Consider the following 27265-nt stretch of genomic DNA (forward strand, 5'->3'; position numbering starts at 1 on the left):
TATATATATATATATATATATATATACACATATATACATATATTAAAAAAAGCAACAAACAGAGGTAGAAGTGAGTGTGCTTTTTCACCTCGAATAAGCAACAAAGAAATAAATCCAAGTTGTAAACACGTCATGCTTTAGATTGGAAACAAAGTAGATGTAAAAAGTTAAATGATGTTGAACGGATGGATACAGAGGAGAGATCACAATATGATGAGGAAGGAAGCAATGGATTTCTGTGTTATAGAGTGAATGCTGAGGCTGAGATGGAAAAATAAAAGGACGAAGAGAGGATGAACGATGAGAAGAAGGGAGGGTGATAGTTGTAGTATAGTAATGAATTGCTTGCTCAACTCCAATTCCTCCTCTTGCACCTACTGCAGATCTGAAGAAGTTGGATGAGTATCACCAATATGGCAGAGTCTTTTGGACTAAACCCCATATTGATTAACCCACCCAGAACTGCTTTTTAGATCTGTGAGACAAGTAGGAACAAGGGGTCGAAAAGGAATCGGGCCACTGTGTCATGTTGGTCCTCCCAGCAGTCTTACCTCGTATGGGCGTGCCACCTGAGTGGGCAATGAATGCACGAGATTAGAGAAGGAGAAGAAGAAGAAAATGTTAGTACCACAGAAGGAGCAGGGGATAAGGGAGGGAGGAAACTTGGGGGTGGGGGGTCAGGGAAAAGATAACTTGAAGAGGAGAAGAATCAAATTAGAGAGAAAGTCTCAAAATATAGATCTTGAAAGAGTGAGAAGAAGAGGAGGCATAAAAGAAAAAGACAGAGTAAATAAAGACAGAATAAGCCTGAGAAGAGAAAAAAAAACAGATCCTAGATAGAGTGACAGACAGTGACAGAGCTATAAGGAGATGGGTTATTGATTTGACTTCATTGACTTGCAGCAGAGGCAGATGTAGCTGTAGGAGTGGGGTAGTGTCTGCTCTGCTCTCATCTGGGTGTCTAAGAGGTGGACTCTAAGTACATCAACTGAGCTGAGTTTTACACTAGTCTTGTCCTTGAAATGGCTTAAACCCAAGACTAATCCTGCTAGTTGCATAAAGTCTAGATATAATATTATAGGTAAATATTAAATCTATTCTTCAAGGAAAAAAATCCACTCGTCAATACTTTTAAAAAACAGGCACTCTCCAACATTTGCATTGTATTATCCCCCCTGATTATATGTTTTGAAATCTCCCTCATAATGGGCAATAGTTAGACAATATGACATCAGGCCCTTTTTTAATGACACAAGCACTTCCTATTTTGCAAAGTGCACACAGGCTGGCTGAAGTGGAATAGAAATAGGAGGTTGTGTTGTGATTAATAAATTCACTCTTAGCCAGTCACATCTAGGTCTTGTCGCTCTGAAACATCTGTGCCAATTATATTGACGCATGATGACAACAGCTCAAAAAGACGGCAAGAGGCTTGTCTGGGAAATGTGATTATTGTGTGGATGGTGCAGAATGGCACATCCTGAACATATAACACATCAAATCTGCAGCAAAAGGCAGATGGTGTGGTATTTTTACTTAACTTGAACAATAATAATAGAAACAAACAATAAAAATGCTAATTAATCCATTTATGTGGCTCCATCAATCCAAGCTATTGCAGTTTTATTTCCACAATAGCTCACGCCATTACTGGTTACGTCACGCTGTTAAATGTGACACAACATTTAATGGGATTCAAGGATAAAACATGAAATGTTACTTCCACTAAAAAGATAGTTTGAAAAGACATACTGTGCAAATTGGTGGATATGTACAGCTTGCACACAAGAAATCAGTTTTTTTTAAATGCACACATTTCTAGCATTGCTCTATCACTGATCTATTTTGTTTGCTCTTATTGATGAAATCAAAACAGTGTGGTTCCATGAAAACTTCTCAGCGCAAACTCAAAAATTATCAAACCATTGGGGTGCTTGTTGCTGCACTGGCACAAAAAAAGGCCCCATCAAGTCAAAGTGCTTTCAGCTGAGTCTGACAGCAGAGAAATTTTCAACTACAACATCTAAAACTTCAGCTGTAAATGTCAAGTTGATGTCTCAGGCCGTTAGAATCAAAGAGCAAGAGGGTATTTGTGGATTCCAAATCTTAAAGCAAACATCAAAATTCAAAGAGAGAGCAGTCCATTGTTAAAGACACTAAAGTCTGCCTCATGGCAGTCGAGCACAACACAGAATATGATGCAGCCACAAGAACTGTGCTGCCTTTTAAAATATGTGCAACTAGCGTTCTGCAACACAAAAATTACAAAATCTTTACAATTAACACTGGGAATAACGATGCCATTTGAAAAGGACAACGCAATACTGAAAAACATGAGTGAAACAAAAGCTAAGCAAGTCTAAGCAAAATATTAGTATGTCAGAGGATAGCGTCGCAATTTACCAGAAACCAGTGTGCCTTAAAATTGCTTGCATTGTCCTACAAATTGTTCAAAATAGAGAGAAGCAGGAAATACTCCCATTTAAGACACTGGAATCTATGATTATTTGGCATTTTTCCTTTAAAAATATCTAAATGATTAACTCATAAAACAAAAATAGGTCATGACTCACTTCTGTCATCTCACTAATTGAGGCTCTAAAACTCTAAAGAAGTCTAGCTTTGTCTCTAAGCTTAAGTGATCGCACGCTAGGTTTGTACTTGTATAGGTTAGGCATATTCAAGTGGTAAGTGACTGCAGCTAAACAAGTGCAAACGACAGCAGTTTATTGCAAAATTACCCTGTATTTATTACAAAAGACTGGGCTGCAGTGTAAAAGTACTGAAAAGTGGATTTTAAAAGGACTAAACCTGGCTAAGATTTAATATACTGATCTAAAAAACTGCACCCAACATCTACTGTGCAGCGACCCGGTTCAGTATATAGAGTACATACTACACTGTAGAGTCAGTGTCTAGAAACCTGGCCGCCATTGATTTCCCAACTCCGGCTCCACTAGAGGCAAACCTAACAGCTATCTGGAGCTGACGGCTGATGGCTTATTGACTGGTAACTCTATACAGCAGAGTGGGGAGAGTAAGTGGGTGAGTGAATGACAGAGTGAGTGAGTGAGGGGAAGAATAATTGAGTAAGTGAAAGAGTGGAAAAGTAAATAGGTGAGTGTGAGGAGAAAGTTATAATTCTTTGGGTGTGGAAAGGTTGCAGGTGCACAGGTGAGGGTGAGGCCAGCTACGTTTACGGTGACAGAGGTATGTGTTTGTACATGTGTTATTCATATCCATGTGTCTTTATGCTGTATGTGTCTTTAACCAGAACAATATGAATGTGTGCCTGCAGTGTGTATACCTCAGTGCCTCGTGTGTGACAGTTAGTAAAATGCGTGCCATGCACTCTAAAAACACCGCAGTATTTGTAAAGGTGAGCAGTAGCAGCAACAGTAGCAACATTAGTGAACAGTATATAGAGAAGTGGACAGTGAGGGTGTGGGCCTTGGAACAGAAGCACTTACCAAAGGACTCTGTGGTTAAAAAGATACAAAGAGAAAAGAAACAGCATAGACATGGCATTACAATCGGACCATTGGTTACACAGAGGAGTCGACTTAGTAGAAACACCTTGAAAAAGTGCTGGAACTCCATAGAAACAATAAAAAAAGTCATGATATTGAGTATCTACACAGAACTTTAAAATATCAACTATTTTGTAATCATCACATGTAATCAACGAGGCTAACATATCAAATCTATGACATTTTATATTGTAACATTGTTTTGGATATAACTTTAATCTATTTTCTTTGTAAAATAAATATAAAAAGGGGATCCTAAGCAGCGCATTAAAGGCTGAGCCAGATCATTAAAAAATAAACAGGGTCATAAACAAAGAGGTTGATATCAATAAAGAAGCCAGAGAATTGGGTGTCCAATCACAAGAAAAGGGGTTTTGGGTCCAGAGTTGGCCATTGGAAGCAGAAGGAGGACTGAAGAGGGACGGGACTTTATGACAAGTTGGGATTTTACACACTACTGTGGCTATCAAAAATAACAGTGAAATAAACTGGGGGGGCTTGAGTGGAAGCCAATCTGCTGTCTGTGTGTTTTTCCAAGTAATTTATCACTGAGTTTACTAAATTCTGTCAGCGCATTTCCTCAAATAACATGGATGCAATTTTCTGGAAGTCAATTTCGCTTCCACGCAAGAAACGCTTTCCAAGAAATTAGGAAAAACAAGGTTATTTGATTGTTTAGTCACAGCAGTGAGGTATATTAGAGAGGCAATTCCTTTTGCACACACCACCATCACCTGGTTGCAAATCCAATCAGTAGAGGGATTTGTTGAGCTTTGACTTGAGACATGAAGTTCACTGATGCTTGTCAGAAGCACTACCATGAGAAAAATTAAAACCTTTTGTGATAGTGATTTGCAAAGGAAGTCCTCAGAGAGTTTGGATAAAAGTTGGGAGTTCACTTTAAAAAAAGGCCTGAAAGCGTTTAGAAGGGTTGGCAACCATTCACAGTCAGCTCAGACCACAGCAGCAACAGAGAGAAGCAGCTGAAAAATACAGCCAGAAACCACGGCGGGAGGAGTGTGGAAGAGCAATAAGAAAAGGGGTGAACGAGGGCAAGAATAACAGAAACTTTGTAGGAACAGAAGTAAAAAAAAAAAGAAAAAAGAAAGGGGGGAGACCAAAGCAATAATTATGAATTCATGTTGGAGGGAAATGAGAATCCAGAGCCAAGAGTCTGGTCTNGGGCAGAGGGAGGATAAGGGGGATATTGAGAGGGGGGGATAAAAGCAAAGTAGGAGGGAAAAACCTTGAGGAGGAAATAAAAGCCGGGATTGAAGGGAGGGAGAAGAATGGAGGGATAAAAGCGCTGGTTACCTGAGCGGAGCTGTTTGATGCGTCCGTTGTTATTGGATGTGTTAACCGGCAGGAAATCCTTGAACCAGGTAATTTCTGGGTCAGGGTTGCCGCTAGCAGCACAGAGCATGGTGGCAGTCCGAGAACGCTCCACCACTTTCAGCTGGGGACCCATGTCAATGGTGGGAAACCCAGAGGGCAGCTGGTCCTCTGGAAATATCAAATATACGAGTCAAATCTTCAACCTGGTACGACAGAACAGTGGTTCTCACATGCTCCCACAATCACAATCACCTTCTACACAACCAGTTATGTTTACAATCTAGTCATTTTTACATTTGATTCAAAATGGGAAGATTTTTGACCCTATTCAGTATAAAACGAAGATACTGCAATAATTTTCATACAAGACTTTACATCTGCTTTCACTGGATTTGGTCAAGTATGTGTAAACACTACTTATTTTTATGTAAATATTCATGATCTGTGAATCACAGCATGTTTTTCAGAGAAGCATGTAAGTGATAACTATGCTAAACTTGGTTTTTGATAGTGATAAATATTCTAAACATCAGCTCTACATGAATTTTTAATCCTATTTGTGGGGTTCTTTGCCTTAAACGCAAATACATGTACACACACCCTGCGTATCATTCTCTGTACAAGCAGATAGGACGTCCACATGTCTGAGGATTAGTAAGAACTCCCTTCTACATAGGATAAACTGGGATAATATCTTGATGGAAATATTACAAAGCTTCATCCTTCTGGGAATTTCCCACAAAGCGTTATAAATGGAAATGCCCTACTGGCTTTCATATAAACTGTAGCAGTTTGTCATCGCTAAAGCCAGTCCTTAATGGTTCTTGTAACTACCATTTTTTCCTGTCATCAGTGCTTTATTGGTTTGACAAAAATGGGTTTGGCCAGCTTTTTTTACAGTGCACTAATATTTGGGCCTTCAGTAGCAGGTTAGTCTGTATTCTGCTGTATCAGCCCCTTACCTTCTGCAATTAGTATAGACTTACCATTGGGACTGATAGGGAAGAGACTTTCCACAGGCTCAACATGCAGTTCATGATAAAACAAAGTAACATTTATGCTAACTGAAACTAAACTGAAACATTTTTCCCCTTTAAAATTAATACTTGGTTAGCACAGTCATAAAAGTCTTGTGAAAAGTAATATATGTTTACACGAGTTAACCCTCTAAACCACAAAATCTGGTAGCTGATTTGAAAGCCTGTCATTCTTTAAAAAAAATAAAAAAGAAGCCCAAACTACACTATCACAATTTAGTTTTTAACTAATCATGCATGAATTCTTGTTCAGGTGGGAAATTATTAAAATTCAAGTTGGAAATCATGATATTCCATCCAAATCACTTTGTTCTACATGTCTCATTTAATATTTCGGTAAAAATTAATCACTTGCTCTGACTACATTCTGTAAAAAACATAAAATTCTGTGCACCTCAGCACAACCAAGAAAAGTAAATCAGCTGGTACCAACAGTCACATGACAACAATCCAGGGGCTTTTAGGTTGAGCTGCAGGATGTGTATACACGCAACAGATAAGAGAAAAGTAGAAACTAATTAAAAATGGAAGTTCTAAAATATCTGTAGTGTGTGACGCCACCATTTTTTCCCCCAGTATTGGCAACATCTGTGGGAATATATGACATAGCTTTGTGTCATATTACACAAAAGGCATTTTTGACTTTTTTCTACTTGTAGCCATGGTTGTGCTGTTTCTATGGAGGTGCTGGCTTTATTGCGCAGCAAAAAATGAGCCACAGTGAGATAAAATGTGACAGGAGCCAAAAACACCCACACATGCTTTGCGTTCAGAGGATTAGTACTTTCTCTGTTGCCTTGATGAAACTCTTCTCTAATTGTTGAAGCTCTTTATGGTCTGTTATCATTTTTAGATTTTTAATTTGAGTTTTTTAAGCTGCTGCCAGCCTTCTTGCAGAGCCAGGCTTGTTGTTTTCCCCTGTTTGTTGTCATGCTAAGCTAGGCTAACCACCTGCTGACCACTTGTGAGTGGTGTCAACCCTCCCGTCGAACTCTCAGCATGAACGCAAACAATTATATTTCCCCAAGTCTCAAACTGTTACCTCCAATTACCCCGTACATCTTTGTGTGGTGCATGCGAGTGCATTGCGAAAGCCCTCACACAGCGGGCAGTCTGCGTTCGATATAACACATAACATGATGCTGGAAAGCTGAGGGGGCACAGCTTAAACGCTGAACTCACACCAAGCAGGTTCAGTTACCAGTCTAGTGTCAAAGGGTTTTAAGGGAAACTGGCTGGCCAAGTGCAAGAGTCAAATTTAGATTCAATTTATGTCAAAATATGTTTCGCATCAGCCTCAAGACCAGAGGCAAGACTTTTAAAGAATCCAATAGCGGGGCCAAAAAGAATAAGTAACATTTCATTCTACCTGACAAACTCACTAAAGCTTTAGGCCACTGCTCTTTGAATAAGAATCAACTGAAAATCAAATCCCCTATTCTGCTGGGATTCAGTAGCAGTTGAACGCTACTTTTTTTGTACCTCTGTCTGTTGCAAGAACCTTCTCTGGAAGTTCACCCATTGCATAAAAAAAACCACAAAAAAAACAAAACGGTGAATCCAATAAAGACATATCCACTGGGACTTGCGCCCTTTTGGGGATGGCAAATCAGATGTGAATTCATAGATGATCTGAGGCAATTTAATCAAACAGAGAGTCATTCCACTGTGATAGAGGAAAATCAAAGGCAGCGATCAAACTTTATTCAACTGAAGTGAGAGACTTAAGAGAAGGGAGGGGACAATGCTTCGAGGACATAGGGGATCAAAGATGACTGAACTGAAAAGACACTGTATCCAACCTTCATCAAATAGGTGCAGAGCAAATCATTTAAAAAAAAAAACAAATTCTAAACTTTGTTCAAGGCTGCACTTTGAAACTGCGAGGTAAAATGTCAGATTCATGAGTCATCCATAATAAAGTGGATAAAGACAGACATGGTGAAAAAAAAGTCAGATGAGCAAGGAGCGTGTGTTCCTACGTGTTCCTGCACTGTATTTGATCTAGAAGGCAGTCTATTTTAATCCCCCACCCCCCTCTTTTTTTTTTTTTTTTTTACCCACAATCCCTTGTGACTTTATCCCTCTCCACCAAACAGAGCCTCATTAACGGGAAATCCTAGCACTGAATCTCGCCAAGGAGATGCTAATTCTGGTACTAGCCCATCGAACCATAGCCGATGGGTCGTGAGCTGCCGGTTTTCGCGAGTGCGTGTGTGGCCTTTTAACAGCTCCGGTTTCAATCAATCACAATGCCCGACAAATGGAAACATGGACATAATAAACCAAGAGAACAAGATGAGAAGGTGTTTGTGTGCATGAGTGTGTCTGTGTGCGTGGGTGGTGAAAGAGGGCAAAAGTGCAACAAAAAAAAAAAACTGAAAGAGTAAAGGAGAAAAGAGGAGACTAGATTACAATAGAGCGGGACAAAGAAGAGTGACAGAGAGGAAAACAGAGAGAGCAAGTGAGAGAGCAAGAGAGGGATAGACGGGGAGAGAGAGAGAGCACAAGGGACCTATACAGCATAACAATCCTGATTCTCTCCGCTTTCATTATGCAAACGCTTACTTCAAAGCCAGCCCCTTGTAGGCAGGAATAATGCATTCTATTTCATCTACCTGGGGTGGGACACTGCACTGAACATTGAGGATGCACAGTTCCAGTGCTACTCCCCAAGATCATGCATCTCTCTCTCCTACCCTTTTCTGCAACCGCTCACATGTGCACAGAAAAAAAACAGTTGCAGTGGTGGAACTGCTGGTGGAAACGTATGAACACACGTGCACAAAACAACACAAAGACGCAGACCAAAACAAAACATTTTTTTAATTTAAAGTTGACAAGGTATGAAGCAATGTAAGTGAAAGTGAGGGCAGATTCAATGAACTGAAGCACATACACACGCGCACATAACCGGCTTTCCACCATCCATCATGGGGACAGGTGTAACCAACACCCCAGTGTGTTTGGGACGGAGCGGCATGTGCGTGTACATTCGCGCGCGTGTGTGTGCTTGAGGGAGCAGTAACAGCTAAGAACCCCCTGAGGTCAGGGCAGATGCGTAACCCTACACTCCCTTGTTGATGGAGCTTCGCACACATCACACTGTTTCATTTGGATGTGCTCCCGCTTCACTGTTTCCACTGTGAGCCATCCAGATAATTTCACAGCTCACAGAAAAGCCCAGTCTCGCAATCATGGGAACTGCTGTGCGAACACTGTCTTCCTTATGCAAGACCCGAAATGAAATACACACACACACACACACACACACACACACACACACACACACACACACACACACACTGCGTTCTGGGTTTGTCATCAGTAAATCTGGGGGACTGTCTGGTCTTCATGGGAACTAAAGAATGAGCTGGCTGCTGTTTCAGAAGCCCAAGTGTAACGTGTGCACCTGCAAACAAACCTGTTTCTGTCAGTCATGACTGACTCAGAGGATAAACTGTAGGGAATGATTCTTATATCATTAATGCAAGCATAACATACTTCAATGCAATCCAAAACAACACAACTGTGCTGCTGAAATTGTTTGTGTTTCTTACATGTTAACTTTTTTTGCTGAGACTATTTTAGAGAGAAACTAATTTAACTCTGGTCTATTTTTTGAGACCACAGTTTGTACTTAATAACAACCACACATTGAGTAGTGGTAAAGAGTATATGTGATATGATGATAAATAATAATATGTACGATCCTATGTATAGTACAAAGGATATAATTAAAGCATAGTTACATTTAATACAACTTCAGGCCTTCAATAAACTCTAGATTTATTAGAATTTATATCATTCTTAGGGTAAAGTCATTGTCCACCACAGTTTATGGACCACTTTGACCTTGCTGCACTCACACTCAGTTTCACCTTAAAATAAAGGTAATTTAGGTAGTTGGGCTAAAGCTCTGGCTCGTTTGCAACCTGTTTGATCAGCAGACTGCTCACGCCTATGGCTCTGCTTTCATTGGTGTGTGTGTAAATCAGTGAATGAGTGACTTTTACATTGTAAAACTCGCTGTCAGATAAGGTATACAGGCGCTTTGTTGTCCTTTAACACAAATTAAAGAATATGAATTAGTCAGAACACTAAAACTTTATTTACAACTTAATTTTTTGGACTCAAGTGCTTATCAAACATCCCTTCAGACACACAAAACGTTTTTCTTGAGCCATGAATTATACAGTATCAGACTGTACAATGGATACTAAAGCATATAATTGCTCTCAGCTTCATTATTATTTCAGCCATTGCCAATCACAGCCATTTACTGGGAGCCAAGATTTCAATTAGCCTGGTTCTAATCCTCAGTAATTAAGCCGGCTGACCTTAACACCGGATCCCTCCTGTCAGACAGTCAGTCAGTCAGTCAGTCACTGGAGCTTTGGTGCCTTTAGAGAGCCAGGGAGGGACAAGGACACATGACTGACAAGACTGTGTGTGTGTGTGTGAGTGTGTGTGTGTGTGTGTGTGTGCCTGTGTAAGCGTGTGTGCATTTATTTGCACACGTGTGTACTTTGTAGCTGACATTTGGACTGACAGTCTATCGGGGACTATTAGCTGCTCCCAGGTGGCCCCTTATTCATCCACAACACAATGACTCCTCAGAGGAATAGAAAGAGGCTAATCACTACATAAAGGCTGACTGTCTTAGATTGAGGATATGTCTGTTTGTGTGTGTGTGTTGCCTGTGTGCATGTGCTTGAGTGGTAATGTTCTCGATGAAAAAAAATGAAAAATTGGAGACGAGTGGATCGGAGCTTCCATCAAGCGGAGAAGGAAGATCAAAAATAGATGCAAAGAAACATAAGCAAGAGCACAAAGCAGATGTACATGTGGAAGTGAGCACGCCTGCATGCACTCACACGGACAGACAAGTGCGCACGCACACACGCGTACAAAAGACGACCATGTGAGACAGGAAAAATTCTGGATGGATGGAGCGGAACAGCACAGAAGATGCAAAGAGTGGTCTGACGTGAATAATTTAGAGGTTGCTGTGTAGTGGACCTAGGAGCATGTGGAGAGACAGAGGGAGTGGGAGATAAGGAAAAGGCGGAATGTGCATAAAAAGGGCGGAAAAGGGGAAGAGCACAATAAAGAGTAAGAGGGAATGGACTTGGGAAAACAACAAACACAGACAGACGAGACAGAAAGACAAGAGACTGGCGGACGAACTGCAAACTCTGTTATTACCCCTCAGAGAGATGAGAGGGAAGACGAGAGAGAAAGAGATGAGATGGTGGAACAATAGGCTGCACGTCCTTTCCCCACGAGCACGTACTGTAAAGGCAGGCGATGTGATTATCCACACTTGAGCAACTTCACTCACTAAGACACTCTTGAGCTTCAAACTACCGGTACATAATGTTCTCCTAATGGACTCCACTAACACTAACATCACTATCTGCATTAATGGACTCTTGCTAACACTAAACCGTCTACCGCAGTCGATCCGTGCTTACACTTGCATATCCATATTTGAAGAAACATCCTCCGACCTTCCAGTTTCTTCGACATAAATAGTTTTTAAGGTACAAGAAAAGTGACAGAAAAATATAACATTAACTGTGCAAATCTTGATTATTACCGGATTATACTTTTAAGGTACTTCAAGGAATTGCTACAGTTACAAAACCAAATGCTTACAGTGTATAAAAACAAGCTACAAATGTCACCATCAGAGTTTCTTTCTTTTTTTTTTTTTTTACTGCAGCTATATTCTTACATACAATATGAATATGATGCATGTATAACTAGTATATAAACAGTTAATGAACTGCTATTAACATCTTTATAACATAGCCAGAATCATATTTTGGGATAAATGATCAGGCATATTGAAGAATCCTCACTGTGTTTGTAGCAGAGTGAAAGAACATGTTAACTTTTAAAAATCGCCAGAAACACACCCTTTACATAGAAAGTAATTCACCTGACTTTCCATCTGTGACTTAGTGTTTTGTTGGAAAAATCATCCAAATCGAATCTTAAAACTGTGACAACTTTTTAAAAAATCCCTTATAAATGTTTCATTCAAAAATTCTTCAAAAATAAACCCTCTGCACAAACCAGATTCTTCTCAGCACAACTGGGAAAACATCAATGACTCGACAGCAAGCAACAGTGACATGACAAAAATTCAGGGACTTTCAGCTGAACTGTTGGTTGTGTTTCCATAGTAAGCAGATAGGAGACAACTATAGCAACAAATTAAATATGTAAATATTCATAGTATAAAAAGCCATCATTTTTTTCAGTATTGTATGAATTATGGTCATTTCGAAAAACACAAATGTTGTAAATGTAGATTTATAAATTCAACTTACATTTTTTTCTTTTTCTATGATTTATGGCACTATAATTGCATCATACTGCTCAAAGGACATCATTAAATTTCTCTCTACTTTGAGTCATGATTGCGCTGTTTCCATAGAGGGGCAAGACTGTATTAAAGAGAAAAATAAACTCACAGTGAGTGAAAATAAAACAGGAGCAAAAAAAAAAAAAAAAAAGAAGATCTTAAAAGGTTAAAACTGTTAAAACATTAATATGTTCACAATTCATTAAAACATGATAATGCTGAAAGAATACTCTTGATACCAGCATAATAGAATGTAAATATGATTTCATGTATATATTGCCAGTGATTTGCTATTTGCTTATAGCAGTTATTGATGACAGTTAATTATGAGTTAATCATGAAGCAATAGAACACTTGAAAATGGCTTTACAAGTGCAAATTTATTATTTATTGTGTATTATAGTGTTTTATGAACAAATTCATTGCCAGTTTAGATAATAAATGTGAAATAAGATGTGTGACAGCTGCATGGAGGCACAGATTGTGTGTGCGTTCACACTGACCTCTTAACACACTGAGTCTGGTGGAGGCAGTAATCTCTCCTGCTGAGTTGGAGGCGTGACATTCATAAATTGCCTCATCTCTGGGGGTTCTCAGTGGCTGAATCCTCAGGACCGAGCCGGATCCATCGTCAAACTCTATAACCTGTTGTTGGGGAAATTTGTTAAAGCAGCTAAAATGAATATTTCTTTAATGGATCAAATGATGCGTGAGCTGAAAAAAGTTGCTTTTTTTTTTTTTTTTACTGGAAAGCACAAGTTTCACAGGTATCTTTGGCATGCAGTCACTGAAAATATAACTTGCACTTTTGAATTAAGCTTTAAAATATTGTAATGTCACAGCAAATTTGCTCAAATGTAGCTGAAACATTGGACTCAGACGGGTGTTGCTGTTTGGTTTTAATTTTATCTTCAACAAAGTTTGCAGCTCAGAGATAAACAGTAATTTGCAGAGGGAAAAAAGTTTTTAAGGTCTTTTCTCAGTTTTTAATTTAGTGAGGAAAACCGAATCCAAAGTGTAACATCAGTCACTACACACATTAAAATCAGAAGCACTTCACACACGCTCCACTGAAGTAACTTCGACTGCGTTGAAAGAATGTAGTAGAATATTTCTCTTGTCCTGTTCAGATTTGTAATAACTTTGGATTTTTCAGAGCTACTGGATTTTGCAATACAACTGCTCTTGCATAAGCTTAATACAAGCATGTAATTGATCTGGATTTTGAATTCTGGGAAGGGCTTCCACTGACTGAAATCCAATAAAAAATAAATCCTACAACAAGTCCTGACCAACAGGACAGCAAAGAAAAAATATACAGCAGGTACCCTGAGCTTATATAGTCTGGATTAAAAAAATAAAATATCTCCTGGAGTGATTTAATCACAAACAGGAGGACACCAAGATGAACTTAAACCTGGGAGGAAACCAGACTTATTAAAGTGAAAAAGCACCCTGAGCTCAGGGTGACGCTGGCTGAGCAGGAACGAGGCTGATTCAACATCTCCATCTCAGAGTGACTTGTGAGGTGTGGAAATAAATCAAAGGTTTGAGCCTCTGGGAAACTAATAAGGCTGATCATATAAAAAATCTCATATACTGTAGCCCAAGGCTTCATCTGACATATGAAAGAGTTGGAACAGAGAGCATTTCACACACCTGCACAACCTTTGGAGTACAAATACAGAAAGGATGGAAACTGATCAAATCTTTACAGGTAAAATTTTGACTCTATATGCAAACTGTTCATGTGGCTATATATAATGATAAATACAAGAAAACAAAGCACAGCACTCACTATCGACTTAAATGTCAACTTTCATCGCAAAAAATATCAGTGGGCAGAAACACTGGTGATGGTTCTGTTGTATTTAGACTTTATACTTTGGAAGTGGCTACTACAACCTAAATGTAAAACAGCTTATTTTTTTTCATTTTTTATTCTTTACAAATTTGCCATTTGTTCACTTGATTAATTGATTGATTGGTGTGTAAAATGTCAGAAAATGAAGGCCAGCGTCTTTAAATATTTGTCGCATCAATGGTCTAAAATCCAAAGAATAACAAACCCTCACAACTGATGAGCCAGGACTATATAGTGTTTGACATTTGAGCTATAAAAGGTTTTAGGAGGACTAGTCTGACATTTTGAAAATAAGCTTTCCCACTTTCTAGCTGGGGGTAATATACAGGGTATCCATCTCCTCTATATATCCATTAAATATGAACCATATAGCCAGGATACAGTTCACTTGTCATAAAATCTACTGAACACAGCTAACCTGGCTCTGTCCACAAACAAAGTATGCGCCTACAAGCATCTCTAAGGCTTGCAGATTAACATTTTACATGTTGTTTATTTAATCAGAACATCTGTCTTGTGGCTCCATCTGCATTTTCCATAATTCAAATGAATCCTTTTTGCAGCTGATTATCAGAACAGTTGCAGACTAATTTTCTGTCAATAAAGTAATAATTAATCAGTGTTTACAGCCATGTTTAATATTATTAGTTTAACCAGTCTAGATGTGTGCTGTGAGAAGAGTGTAAGAAGAACATACCAGCAGGAAAACACAAACAAGAACTGACAACAACAGCAGCAGTCCTCCTGCTTCAGTTCACTGTGTGACCATCAGCACAGCTTCCAGTGAACCTCTGCTGTGGCGCTATTGTGGGATGTGAACCCATTCCCATTGTACTTACTAGTATCACAGCATCGTACCTCAAATCTCTGGTTGCTGACTTTTTTGCCTTTCTTGTTCCAGACAATCTTGGGCTGCGGTTCCCCGGAGGCCTGGCACACAAAGGAAGCTACTCCTCCCTGGACTCCTGTCTGGTCCTCTGGGGTTCGTGTGAATCTGGGGGGCGCTGTGAGGAAAGATCAAAAGTTAGTCTGTGTGCATGCACATGCCAACAAGTCCAGGAGGAAGTTGTGATGGAGCGGTATCCAACAGTCTTCACATGACAACACATTTGCACACATGCAGTCATTCACTAATGGAATATTATGCTTTTCTAAACACATGTAAACACTGGAACGGCACTCAATATGTTACAATAATCTTCTACTCACACATCTGTAACAGTGATGCTTGAGATCTTTGTTGTGTGTGAACAGGGGATGCAGGTTGTGTGTGTCATGCAGTTAAAGTGAAAAAGTGAAGAACAATGACACAGTCTGTAAAAAGGTTTCAACAATGCAATTGTTTTGGGAGTGTGTCTCTGTGTTACAGTGTGAACCACTTCTTGGAGTACTTATTCACCTCCAACACATCTTTCAGCTTAGATGTGCATGTGGGTGGCTTTGTGTCTGTCTGTGCGTGCGTCTTTTTTCTATACACGTGTGTGCACGTACCACCATGTTTTCCCTCTGTCCCTGTACCACCAAAGAAGCTTAATATTTCTGTGCCATAAAGGATTTATGAAGACTTACTCCTGACATGACCACTAAAGCCCCTCGTTCCGGGGACGCCAACAATATCATAACCACAGCCTCCGCTGGATTGTGACATCACGACATCAAAAAGATTCGGCACGTCAGTCACGGCACGTCACCACCAGCTCGCCTAATGGCATTCCAGCCAAACCAGAAAATCCCTACTTAAGGGCTTACCGCCAACCGCCCTGACAAAGGGAGAGAAATTGCTTTTTGCTGTTTAAAAGGAGGGAGGGAGAAAAGGGAGAAAAAGCCTTTCAGAGAAGGGGAGAAAAAAAAAAAAAAAAACGAGAGAAAGCGTGTGACGAAAGAGTGGGGAGAAATGAACAGAGGACCGAATGAGATAAAAGGAACGAGTGAGAGAGACAGATGGAGAGAGAGAGAGGAAGATGAGAGGGAGGAAGAGACAGCGAGAGGGAAGGGGGGAGACACAGAGGGTGAGATGGAGAGTGAGTGAGCCAGATGTACTGGCAAACACAGAGAGCCCCAAGCTGCCCAATCACCTCTACACCTCGCTGGCTCACCGCCAAATTTACCTCAATGACTGAATAAAACAGTGTGTGTGCGCGTGTCAGTTTACTTTTTCATCCACGCCAATTTACATTCATCTACAGACACTGTGCACCTGTATGGGAGAGTGTGTTTGTGCGAGCTCATCCGGTGCCAAACGATTAGCCGATTAAATAATTTGCCAACCGACTGACCATCATTCTGCTAATGCATTCACCAGGGTGCTTCTAAAATGTGAGAATCTGCAGATCAGCTTTGTTTTTTTTTTTGTTTTTTTATACAGCTTTTATGTTAAATGTGTAATTTTCAAGCAATAAAAAACGGCTCTTTGGGAAGCTCTGGAAAATTGTGATGGTAATTTTTCATTTTTTGACAGTTTTTGGAGACAAAACAGCCTACAGATGAATATATACAAAAAAAAAAAAAGGTTTCTTTTGTGGTCGTGATATGTACAGTATATCGCAGCACGCAGATCATTTTCTACATGCATGCCATTGTGACGTATGTGTGTGCGTGATGCATGGATGAGCGAGCAAATGTGTGAGCCCATCTGAGAGGGAGGCTGAGGGAAAAAGAGAAAGAATGAGGAGCGGGAGAATCTCTCTCTTAATCCTCTTGCTAATCTCTCCCCCACAAAACAAATGAAAAGTGTAAAGCCAGCAGAGCCATACTAAAAGGCATGGTAGATCTTTCAATTGCTTTTTTTTTTTCTTTCTTTTTTTTATGTTTTATCTCTCCCCCCTTCTCTTTATCACTCTCGCCCTGATCACTCTTCATACATATCCTGTTTAATTGTCTTAGATTCTCTGTGTCTTATATTTTGCCTCTTTATCTCTCTACCCCATTCCTAATTCTTTGCCACTGCATCACTTCTTTCTGCCGCTTCACAGCTGCTCTCCTTGCTCCCTCTTTCATCCTCCTCCTTGTTACTCTTTCCCCATCTCCTCCCTCCATCTCTGGGGTGTTATATAAGTCTTCCTGTCACATTGACTGACTTTATGAAGGGGGGGTGAAAGTGGGGGATGCAACCGTATGCTCCACACTTCTCCCAACTCTCTCTCGCAATTCCTCTCCTCAATAATTTCTCTCCTCCCCTCTCTTTTGAGCTCTCCTCCTTATTCGCTTTTTCCTTGATTTCGCCTTTCTCTATTCTACTCATTTCACCACTTTTTTTCCCTCTGAATTCATCCCCTTCTTCTATACTTGCCGACCTTCTTTACGCTGTCCTAAATGTTCAGCTTTTCCTGTAAGTGGTTCAGTAGATCTCGTCTTTTTGGCTCTTGGAGACATTTCAGCTCTCATCCAAGATGATTAAATGCTGATGATTAAGCACTGACATTTGGGTCAAAGCAGAGGGGGCCAAAGCTTAAAAGGGCACCTAAATATTTGTAGATATTTCGGGGAAGGCAAGACACGCATGCAGGTTTATTATTTTACAGACATAAAATGTAAAAAAACTTGTTGGCAGCAGTCACAGAGGTGTTGATGCGTGCCGCCAGGTGTTCCACAACAGCCTCCTCCTTTTCCCTCCACATGATACACGAAGGGTAAACTATCGAGTGGTCCACATAGAGAGATTTAGATGGAATTAGACAGTAACAATCCTTCCTCTTTTGGTACGAGTGTGTGTGTGGGGTGGAAGGAGGGTGGCCGACATACAGGTCACCATATAGTGGGATCTGATCTACACAACAGATGGCAGGGATTACGCAGTCAGCTCCCCTCTCTGCACCGCTTTCGAGTCACTTCTGAAGATGTGTGATAAACTTCCAGGGTGAAAAGACCATCTTGATGCCTTTTTCTGAATTTCAAAATCAAACACAGAACAACTGTGTCCTAATTTTTCTTTTAAAAAATTCTAACATCCATTTTTATTACGGGTAAAACCTGCTGACGGATCCCTGCTATACTTCTCTGATTATTGACTGTTTTCGTCAGTTTTAATTTTGTAAACCATGACAAATGTAGCACAGTTTTGGGACAAATTGTAATTGGGTGATGGAGAATCACTGGAGTAGCACTTTGAAAAGACAAATAGTGAGACTCAGGAAGCTAATAGCACTGTGGAGGAGACTACAGGGACATATTGTAGCTGGCAGATGCTGTCTTAACCTAGAGGGACACAGCGAGAGAGATCGAGTTTGTAAGAACAGATGCTGGAACAAACCTTCAGGGAGCATGATTTACAGATATGGTGTATCAAGATTAGGAAAGAGTGTAACTCTGAGAATGGCAACTTCATTTTCGGTGGGAAAAGCAGATGGAAATAATTGGGAAAGATGTACGTCTCAGGTTTGAAGAAAGATAGTTATATAGTTTTTTATTAAACAGAAATTTTACAAAATAATGTATGTTTTATCTTAGATGTCCTCCATTTGATAACAACTAAGATTCAGAAAACCTGAGAAAATGTTACTTCAATGAATCTAATTTGAATAAGAAATACTCTGCTTTGACTATATTAATGTCCATGAAACAAAATACCATTGAGATCAGATATTTGTGTAATATATTTTGAAGGAGCACTTTGTTAAGTGATCCAAACTGATTTCTGGACACCTTTTTAAAAAATTGCAAAACGTTGCCCACTGTGCACCCCCTGGCTTCCTACTGTGCGCCCTCAATCAGGGATGCTGGATTATCAGAGATGCTGGATTAACAACAGAGTATAAAATCTAAGATAAAAACACAGAATGAGTAAGCTGAGTTTTCATTATTAAAAGAGAATAGTTTCAGCTAAATGGAGCAGACGGTAATGCTAGCTGCCGTGTGCTGAATGCTTGTTTTTTGTTCTGCTCACGGCTTAAAAACGCAGATCATTTCTCAGAGGAAGAAGATGGTTATTGACCTCTCTGATCAATTCAGTATCCTCTACGGACATGTTCACAGATAATCCCGGGTGTTTCTCGGTCTATATGAGGACACGTGCTCACGTGAATGTAAAATGTTGGTTAGCATCCCTGTCCATATGTTGGAAGTTTTGATCATATCTAAAAGAAGCTAATCTGGATCATGCCAAGCATCTGTACTCACATTTGTGTGTGAGTATGTGCGTCTCTATAGTTAGGCATGTGAGGAGTATTTTACAGTCCTCGCTGAAGAGAGATCCAGCTGCAAAGCATTGTGTGTGGCTGTGGGTGGTTAGATGATGACTCCCTAAATGAAAACTGAATCAGGCTTGTCAAACAAGTTGAGGAACAAGGCCAATATAAGGGACCGAGCCAGGGCCATGATAGTCAGCCTTGAGAGTGGGTAGGCAGCTGGCCAGAATCATAACTTAAAACACATTAACATCAAACCGACACATTAGGAGCGAATTATCAGCTGCTTGCTTTCGTCCCAGTAATGAAATTGGATTGCTGGGGCCAATAAACACAGAGACAGCTATCATCCTTTTGCAGAACACATAAGCGTTAATTGGAAAACATTTGGCAAAATGGGCTATTTCAACATGGAAAATTAAATTATACGCAACTAAGTGCCGTAACATTTGATAAAAATTTGCATTAAAATAAGACGTTATTCGCGTTTCACAAAGTTTAAGTGTCTATCTAAACCATATAAGAAGAAGAATAGGATTATTTAACTCAAACACAGTTTTTATTTAAAACTGCACGCTTGTGATCTTCACTCTGGCGTAAAGGCCTGCGGTTTTCTGGACAATCTCCACCCTACGTCACCAAGCATTACTATGACATTATCATTTGTACGCTGCTCCAACAGCAAAAGATAATATGCACTTTTATGGCCGTTAGTAATGCATGTCCAATTAGCCTGACACTTAGCCACCATAGCCGCTGCAGGGTCTGGCTAGTGCCGAATTAATCAGGGTTAATTTGTTAGAAACACAAGGGGAGGAATTAATCAAACAGGATCTTCTTTTATACACAGGTCATTAGAAACACATGGGCTACCCACTGGGTACACAACTTTACTGGGTCAGAGCTGGCTTCCCATAAAGATGAACAGAGGGTTTTTTCAGTGCTGGTTGCAGTGCATTACTCACACACCACTGCCCGACTGCATTGGAGCTAAGCTAATGCTATCCAGGCCTCTTCACAGGCGACTGCACCTGCTAAGCTAATGCTAAGCTAAGGTAGTCAGATTGTGTTACTCACAGATGGGCGCACAGCTATGCTAGCTGCTAATAGCTTCAGTGCTGAAGGCCAGTGATGCAGCACGCTGAGAAGCTTTGGCAGCTGCTTCATTTTTCTTCTCATCTACACAAACTCTCAGTCTAATCTGTCTTGCTCACGGTTTGACAATAATATACAACAACAGAGAACATAGTGAGAGAGTCCAAACTGTCCTATGAAGTTATTTTTCTTGCACCCTCCACCTAGAATATGAGGCCTCTCATGCCAGTGTGAGCAGTAAACAGTTAAAATTACACAACGTGACCTTGGCATTTGAAACTTTCTTTGTTAGTTGTGATGTGGCCCATTTCTGTCACCTTCTGTGGAGAAATATTTGCGCTCTTGATAGAAAATATTTATTTATTTTAATGCTATATTCCATATGAGCCTGAGCATCATCGCTGGAGCTGAATTTTAATACAATACAATAAATCATTCCGGAAAATATAGCATGAATTATTCAGATATTGTCGGAAATTAGTTCAGTTGATAAGTAGCACTTTAATTAAAAACGAGTTAGGCTCATTTCTTATATTCCTTACTCAACATCACTGTTGAATTTTTTGCTGTGTCTGAGCAGATTTATTTTCTTTTATTTCAAATAAACACTGTCTAACCATGTTAACTCTCCCATTGGCTTAAGGCAAAAAAAAAAAAACCTCCAATTATGTTTTTTTAAAATTATTATTTATTTATATAATGTCTTAGTTTAACAACATAGAACATCCACAAAATGTATACAATTTTGTGACGTTTCCTGTCCTTACACTCACCCAGTTGCTCTTTTTTTAAATTTTTAATAAAGGGGAGCACAATTTACACAATCACTTGTGTAAAGACTGACTTTAGGCCTCCTTTAATCTGCCATTTATAAAATCAATTACAAATAAACAACAAAAAAGATTTAGAGAAGCACTGTGAAGCACCCACAAAAATGTTAAGAATTTAAAATACACTTAGTGTAATTGTATTCTTGATGAGCTACACCAGCTCCAGCCAAAGGCAAAGAAATTTGTCTATCTGTGACTCTAAAATTTACATTATTTGTATTAATCCTTACAGAAATTGAAGTGTAAACCCAACCCTCTGTAGCTTTATGCGGGGTTATGTGCCTTATAATCAGAAGAACCTACCTGAAAGAACACTAACTGTTGTTTTTACACATTGGTTTTTGTTTTAGTTTAAATAAACATGATTTAATATCTTACTTTATTTTTAATTATCTTACTTAATTTTAAATGTGCCTGTTCAGTGTTTATGGTCAGGTAAGTGAAGCAACTGCTGTTTCCTGTTTTGTACCGAACAGGGAGGTAAAAGAGTGCTGCTGATCTGCTGATCTAAAGTAAATATATAAGTGAATATATCTTCTATGGTTTTGTATGTGGAGCTCCATTTAAAGGTTTCTTCACTTATGGCCCATGCACGTAAAAAGGGTCATGTACCAAAGAAAAAAATAACCGTTACAATCTAAGGAGCTGACCTGTAACCCTGGAGGCCTCTTGGTCATTTGATCATCAGTACCCAGCATACAGGAGAAATCACCCAGTGCCTTCATCATGGCCTAAACTCCCACCAGCGGGTGTTGATACTTTGACATTTTGTACTGAAGTTATAGGCAATAACATCAGCCAGGATCTTGCCTTTTATTTGCTTTTTCAGTGAGTCAAGCAATATCAATCAATCACAGAACAGGAAACACAATCCATCTAAGAAAATACCTTGAATGTCTTTCACACCCTTAACAAATCCCACAGGGGAACCCTTTAACCTTTGTGACTTTACTTCTTCATCTCATTCCAGTGAATCCTGACAGTACGTCATCCATCAGTAACAAGGAACAATAAAGCATGCATGGAACTAGATACTTATCTCAGTCTAATCCCTAAGTCTATAGAAATATATAAATATAAATCACTATAATGTGCGCACTGGTTTGTCTACAGGACTGTAACAGAGTACAGTCCATTTCCATTATACTAACATGTATAATAATTATTTTTAGAAATTTCAAAAAACAAATGTTAGTCATAGAGGATTCACAAAAAAAAGCCTGCCTTGTGATTGCAGCCGAGCACATTGCTTTTTATAGCAACTTGACCTCACACGCTGAGGACTCTGAATTAAATACTTGCAAGTAAACAAAAAATAACTTTTGTCCATGCAGGTGATGTATGCTGCCTTGCTCAAGGACTCTCAAAGTAAGCAAAAGTAGCCACGCTGTCATTGTGGGAGATTGAACCAACTACGTTTTAGCCCGAGGGCCATGCGAGTGCTGGAAATATGTTTCAATTTTGACAGGTCAATCAGTCACCACATGAGCAAGTGCTGTGTTTCCAGTGTTGTACACAGGCCTAATATGTCACGTATGAAAAGGTCATATTTTAAGTAACTGTAAAAAATTTAAAATTGAGTTTACTGACTCCCTGTGTTTTTTTTTTTTTTTAAATCAAACTGTGAGGATAGGAAAATGGGAAATGCACAGCTTATACAGCACATAAATGATGTGATGCAAGCTGAGGGTAAAGAGTTTCACATTACCAAGAGCCTCCTTGGGCAGAATCCTAAACCACTCTTGCTTGGTTTCGAAATGTACAGTCTGCTTACTAAAGCGCCGGGTTGCAACTCCGCAGTGCTTCCCCTACTGTAAGCCTCTGAAAAATGAGTTGATTTGTTGTGTTGTGTTGCACACACGCCAGGTTGTATTTCAGTTGGAATTTTTTATTGTTACATGGAAGCCACAAGGGGAGGGGCAATGGCTTGTTGATTTCGGGGCAAACGAGGGTCAGCAGAAAAGAACCCTGTTGTTGCAGTGTTCCCCATCACCCTGAATGACATGTGGAGAGATGCAGCTTCTCGCACAGGGCATCTCGCTGCGTACATGGAGCAGTGGCCTAGTTTGTGACAGGATCAGGGCATTACTCTTAATCCACCAGATAGATATCATATGCACGCACGCGCACACAAACACTCTGGGAAACAAAAATGGTGGCAAGGGATGGGCTGGAGAGTAAAAGAGGGAGAATTTGAAAAAAGAAAAAGAAACAAAAAAAACTGCATTCACACGTGCGAAGCTCAGCGCGCTGCTTGCACTATGCCAGCACTTCTCTGCAGAATGCACATATGGTGAAGTCATGCAAGGATTCCAACTATGCACATGGGATGTTGTTCCATTTGATTGCATTTTAATACCCTCAGTCTACCAGTGTGTACATGAGTGTATCACATCTGTGTTGATGTTGTAAAGTTTGACAAAAACTTATGCCAGAGAAACAGACGGATAACTCTAAAATTTTCCGCTATTTTGGCAAAACTCTTATACTTTAAATGTGTACCATTCATTCAACATTAAGTTTAAGTGAAGATAAGCACAAGTGAAAGCAATTTTATAGAGTGCATTTAACATTTCAAAACATGTAGACACGTGACAAGCAGCAAAGATGTCAGTGTCCCGGCAGCCTCTGTTTGAATTTTCAACGTTCAAATCTCTGAATCCCTCCTGTTGATATTAAAAGAGGCACCGAACGTCATACACAATGAGATAAAAAGAGAAAAGAACAGCCCTTCCTCCCTTTTCCCCCCTCAAGCCCTCTGTCCCTCCTTTCTCGCCAGATTATATGGATGTGCCGAGAAGAGGCAGAAAGCGAGCAAGAAAAGAGCAATGAAGAAAGTCACAGTGAACGAGACAAGGGCAGGGGAAAAAGGAAAAAATACAGACAGAGCATGAATCCTTTCCACCCTTGTTGCATCTGTGCTGCTCCCCTAACCCTCATAGAGGACGTCTGGGAGCATCATCGTTTTGATGGATGACTGGGCCTTTACTGGCCAACCCTCAAACTTACACATGGGACGCGAGGGCAGGAGGCTGAAAGGAAAACAAGAATGGTTTGTGGATGTGTACTTTTAAACAATGAATGACGGAAATGGCTACCTCAAGCCTATACTTGCGTGCCATTACAGTAGCCTAGTGCATATGTATGACTCCTTTACAGGGCGGCGATGATGTATGTTCAACGTTGTGCAACCACAAGCCTGAAACTACACTGCACTTTCCCTCCAACAAGCAGGCTATGCTGTGCATGTTTCACCTACCTTATTTTACAAATATTCTCATCATACACTAATAGAATTTTTAAAGCAAATATGCAAATCAAAATTTTACTGGATACTCAAGCGATCAATAGATGTCAACAGAGCTTGACTGTCTGCCCCCTCTCACTCTTACAGTATTCCCTTTCTGACTTTTCCAGCTTCCAGTCCTCCCACGTCGCTTTTCTGTTTCATACCTTTCATGCTTAGTCTCAACCTAAATCATCACCACTGTAACACAATTCAAATCCCAACTGCAAATCATCAAGATGATAAATTGAGAGAGAAGACTTTTTTTCTTAAACAGACAGAAATTCTTGTTAAGTATGTTTCCAAGCACACACGTATCCCAGTAATGATCAGGTTTTTGGAATATCTCCTTAATGAATTAGCTTGTCATATTCTGGTTTCAGAAACCCAAATAAGCTCTTATCTATAGGATTTGAGGAAGCTGGGGTACTTATAATGGCAATTACAATTTTGAAAGCATCTTTGGCGCGTAAAGACTTAGTCATGTTCTGATCATCGTCAGCAGCTGTGTGTAAGGTGCATCTTCAACCGGAGTCATGGGTTGTCAGTCAGAGGTCTGAAAAAAATATGATTAGCAGTGTGGTGATAAATTGACTGCCGCCTGATGCCTGATGCTGTTGTCTTCCATTAAGATGGGTGATAAGAGGAAAAGGTCAAAGCCAGCAGAACTCAGAAAGTGCGTCACTGTCCAGAAATCCAGACCGTTAAGTGAGTTAAGTCAGTTATTGTAGAAAAAAGATGTCTAGTTCATTTGGGGTTTTGAAGTAGGGTTGTATGAGGTACTTATCCATTGATAATAATATCAATATCGAAAATATATATATCCACTATACATACATATATATATCCACAATGTTGTACCTACAGTAGATGGTGGTCTGCACAACTGCAGTTGGAGAGGCAGAACGGAGCACCGGGACAGAGGAATAGGTTGATTAATTAGTTTGGTGTTTTAATACGCTGGTTAGGATCCAATCTAACATGTTAAAACAGAAAAGTCACACAATAACACAAACTAATCAATTGTAGCAGTGGTAGAGCAGCAACCACTGTGTTCTGGGAGGTATTGTTTTTACCAAAGCGGTCTAGTGGCTGGAGAGAGCAATATAAAAGCAATACAACGGCTTCATTGAGATATTCTTAATATAGTGTATACTTAGAGTGACATAGGTATGTGTTTTAATGGCCATTTTTCTAGGTAGCTTAAATATATTTTTCTGGTGACAGAATATTTGCAAGTGTTTTTTTTTTTTTGCAGAAATTTGCCTGTTTTTGTAATTTTTTTTTATTATTGTTTGTGTTTTTTTATTGAACAAATGCCAAAAATTCAAAATTTCCACCCTTCACTGAGCTAATATGCCTTACATGATAGTAAACGGAATATTTTTAGCTTTTGGAATGTTGGTTCAACATGGCAGCGTTTTGAGGACATGGCATTAGTCTCTGCGAAAATCTGACCTTTTATAGACGAAACAAATAATCAGGAAAGCAATCAATACGGTAATTTGCTTTCCTGATGAAAATAATTATTATTTGCAGCCGTAATTGTAAGCAGGATACAACTCATGACCAGTATACTAATGTGCATGTAAACTTACTTGAGAAATACATCTGACAAGGATGGGACGATGTTACGAGGGTTCACACACACAGACACGCATAGGCACATGGTACAAACACAATCACACAAGCAGTAGGGAAATTATCTGATTTGCCATATGTGGTCTGTCTATCCATGCCAAGTAATACTGGGATGGACAAAAACAGCTGGCCCCATATCAAACCTTCTACCAAACAGACACTCATACAGACACACTGACGAACACACACAATCATACGTAGTCGTAGTGTTGTGATATCTGGAGTGGATTGTAAAACAAAATCAGGCCACAGTATGTGTCTTCAAAAGATAGGTGAGCGGATATTTTATTTAATCGTTTTTCTTAATGCATGTATTGTATATAGTACTGTCAAAAAGCATATGAAATGTAGAAGCTTTCAAAAACAATCAGTTTTTATTTATCAGTTTGCTTCATATAAAGTAAAGTAAACACTAAAAACCTACATCTGTACAATATTTGATGTTTCCATGCTCTAAAACAGCCCCATCTCCTCTCTGGGCACAATTTTTTCATGCTACTTGACAAGTCAGTTGTTCCATGTATCTTGCAGAACTTTCCACAGCGCTTCTGTGGATTTAGGCTGCCTCAATTGCTTCTGTCTGTTCATGCAATCTCAGACTGACTAACTGATACTGAGATTAGGTCACAAAACCATCTGTTGCAGGCTACCTCGTTCTTCTTGTCACTGAAGATATTGTTTCTGGTCACTGTTGTGTGGCACAATGAAGTGCCTCAAGCTTTTCCACAGTGCTGCATGTGGGTGAGTAGGTGTGTTTGTGTGTGTGTGTGTGTGTGTGTGTGTGTGTGAGATCATACGTAAATGGAAAAAGTGTGAAAGGACTCACAGTCAGCATCAGCTAAGAAGAGGAAGCTGAGGAGGAGTAGGCCTGGACTGGCAGAGTTCATCATGGGATATGTCGACACATGCATGCTGTATCCACCGTGAGCTCACTGCCTCACTGTATGACAGGACGATAGAAACAGGCCCTCACAACCTGGGGAGAGAAGCAGGGAGTGCAAGGAGAGGAAGAAAAAGAAAATGCAATCATTAGAGAAAAGTCCAAATTAAGAGAATTTCAGACATCATATAGTCTGTGAGCACACACACAGACAGACACACGTGCGCACACACACACACACACACACACACACACACACACACACACA

At 39.8% G+C, this 27265-nt stretch overlaps 1 protein-coding gene across 1 annotated transcript in view; it reads right to left on the reverse strand.

The window, feature by feature from the left end:
• The window catches only part of ptprdb (protein tyrosine phosphatase receptor type Db), a 162447-nt gene that overhangs the window by 44118 nt on the left and 91064 nt on the right, over nucleotides 1-27265 (reverse strand). Inside the window, exons 5-9 of the mRNA XM_008275996.1 lie at nucleotides 26944-27093; nucleotides 15001-15146; nucleotides 12782-12923; nucleotides 4845-5033; nucleotides 3471-3479 (exon numbers count right to left, since the gene is read on the reverse strand). Of these exons, the coding sequence (XP_008274218.1) occupies nucleotides 3471-3479; nucleotides 4845-5033; nucleotides 12782-12923; nucleotides 15001-15146; nucleotides 26944-27028 (571 nt within the window). The 5' untranslated portion in view covers nucleotides 27029-27093. The remainder of the gene's footprint in view (nucleotides 1-3470; nucleotides 3480-4844; nucleotides 5034-12781; nucleotides 12924-15000; nucleotides 15147-26943; nucleotides 27094-27265) is intronic.

The sequence above is a fragment of the Stegastes partitus genome, unplaced genomic scaffold (genome assembly GCF_000690725.1).
Source record: "Stegastes partitus isolate 25-593 unplaced genomic scaffold, Stegastes_partitus-1.0.2 Scaffold63, whole genome shotgun sequence".
NCBI classification, from domain to species: domain Eukaryota; kingdom Metazoa; phylum Chordata; class Actinopteri; family Pomacentridae; genus Stegastes; species Stegastes partitus.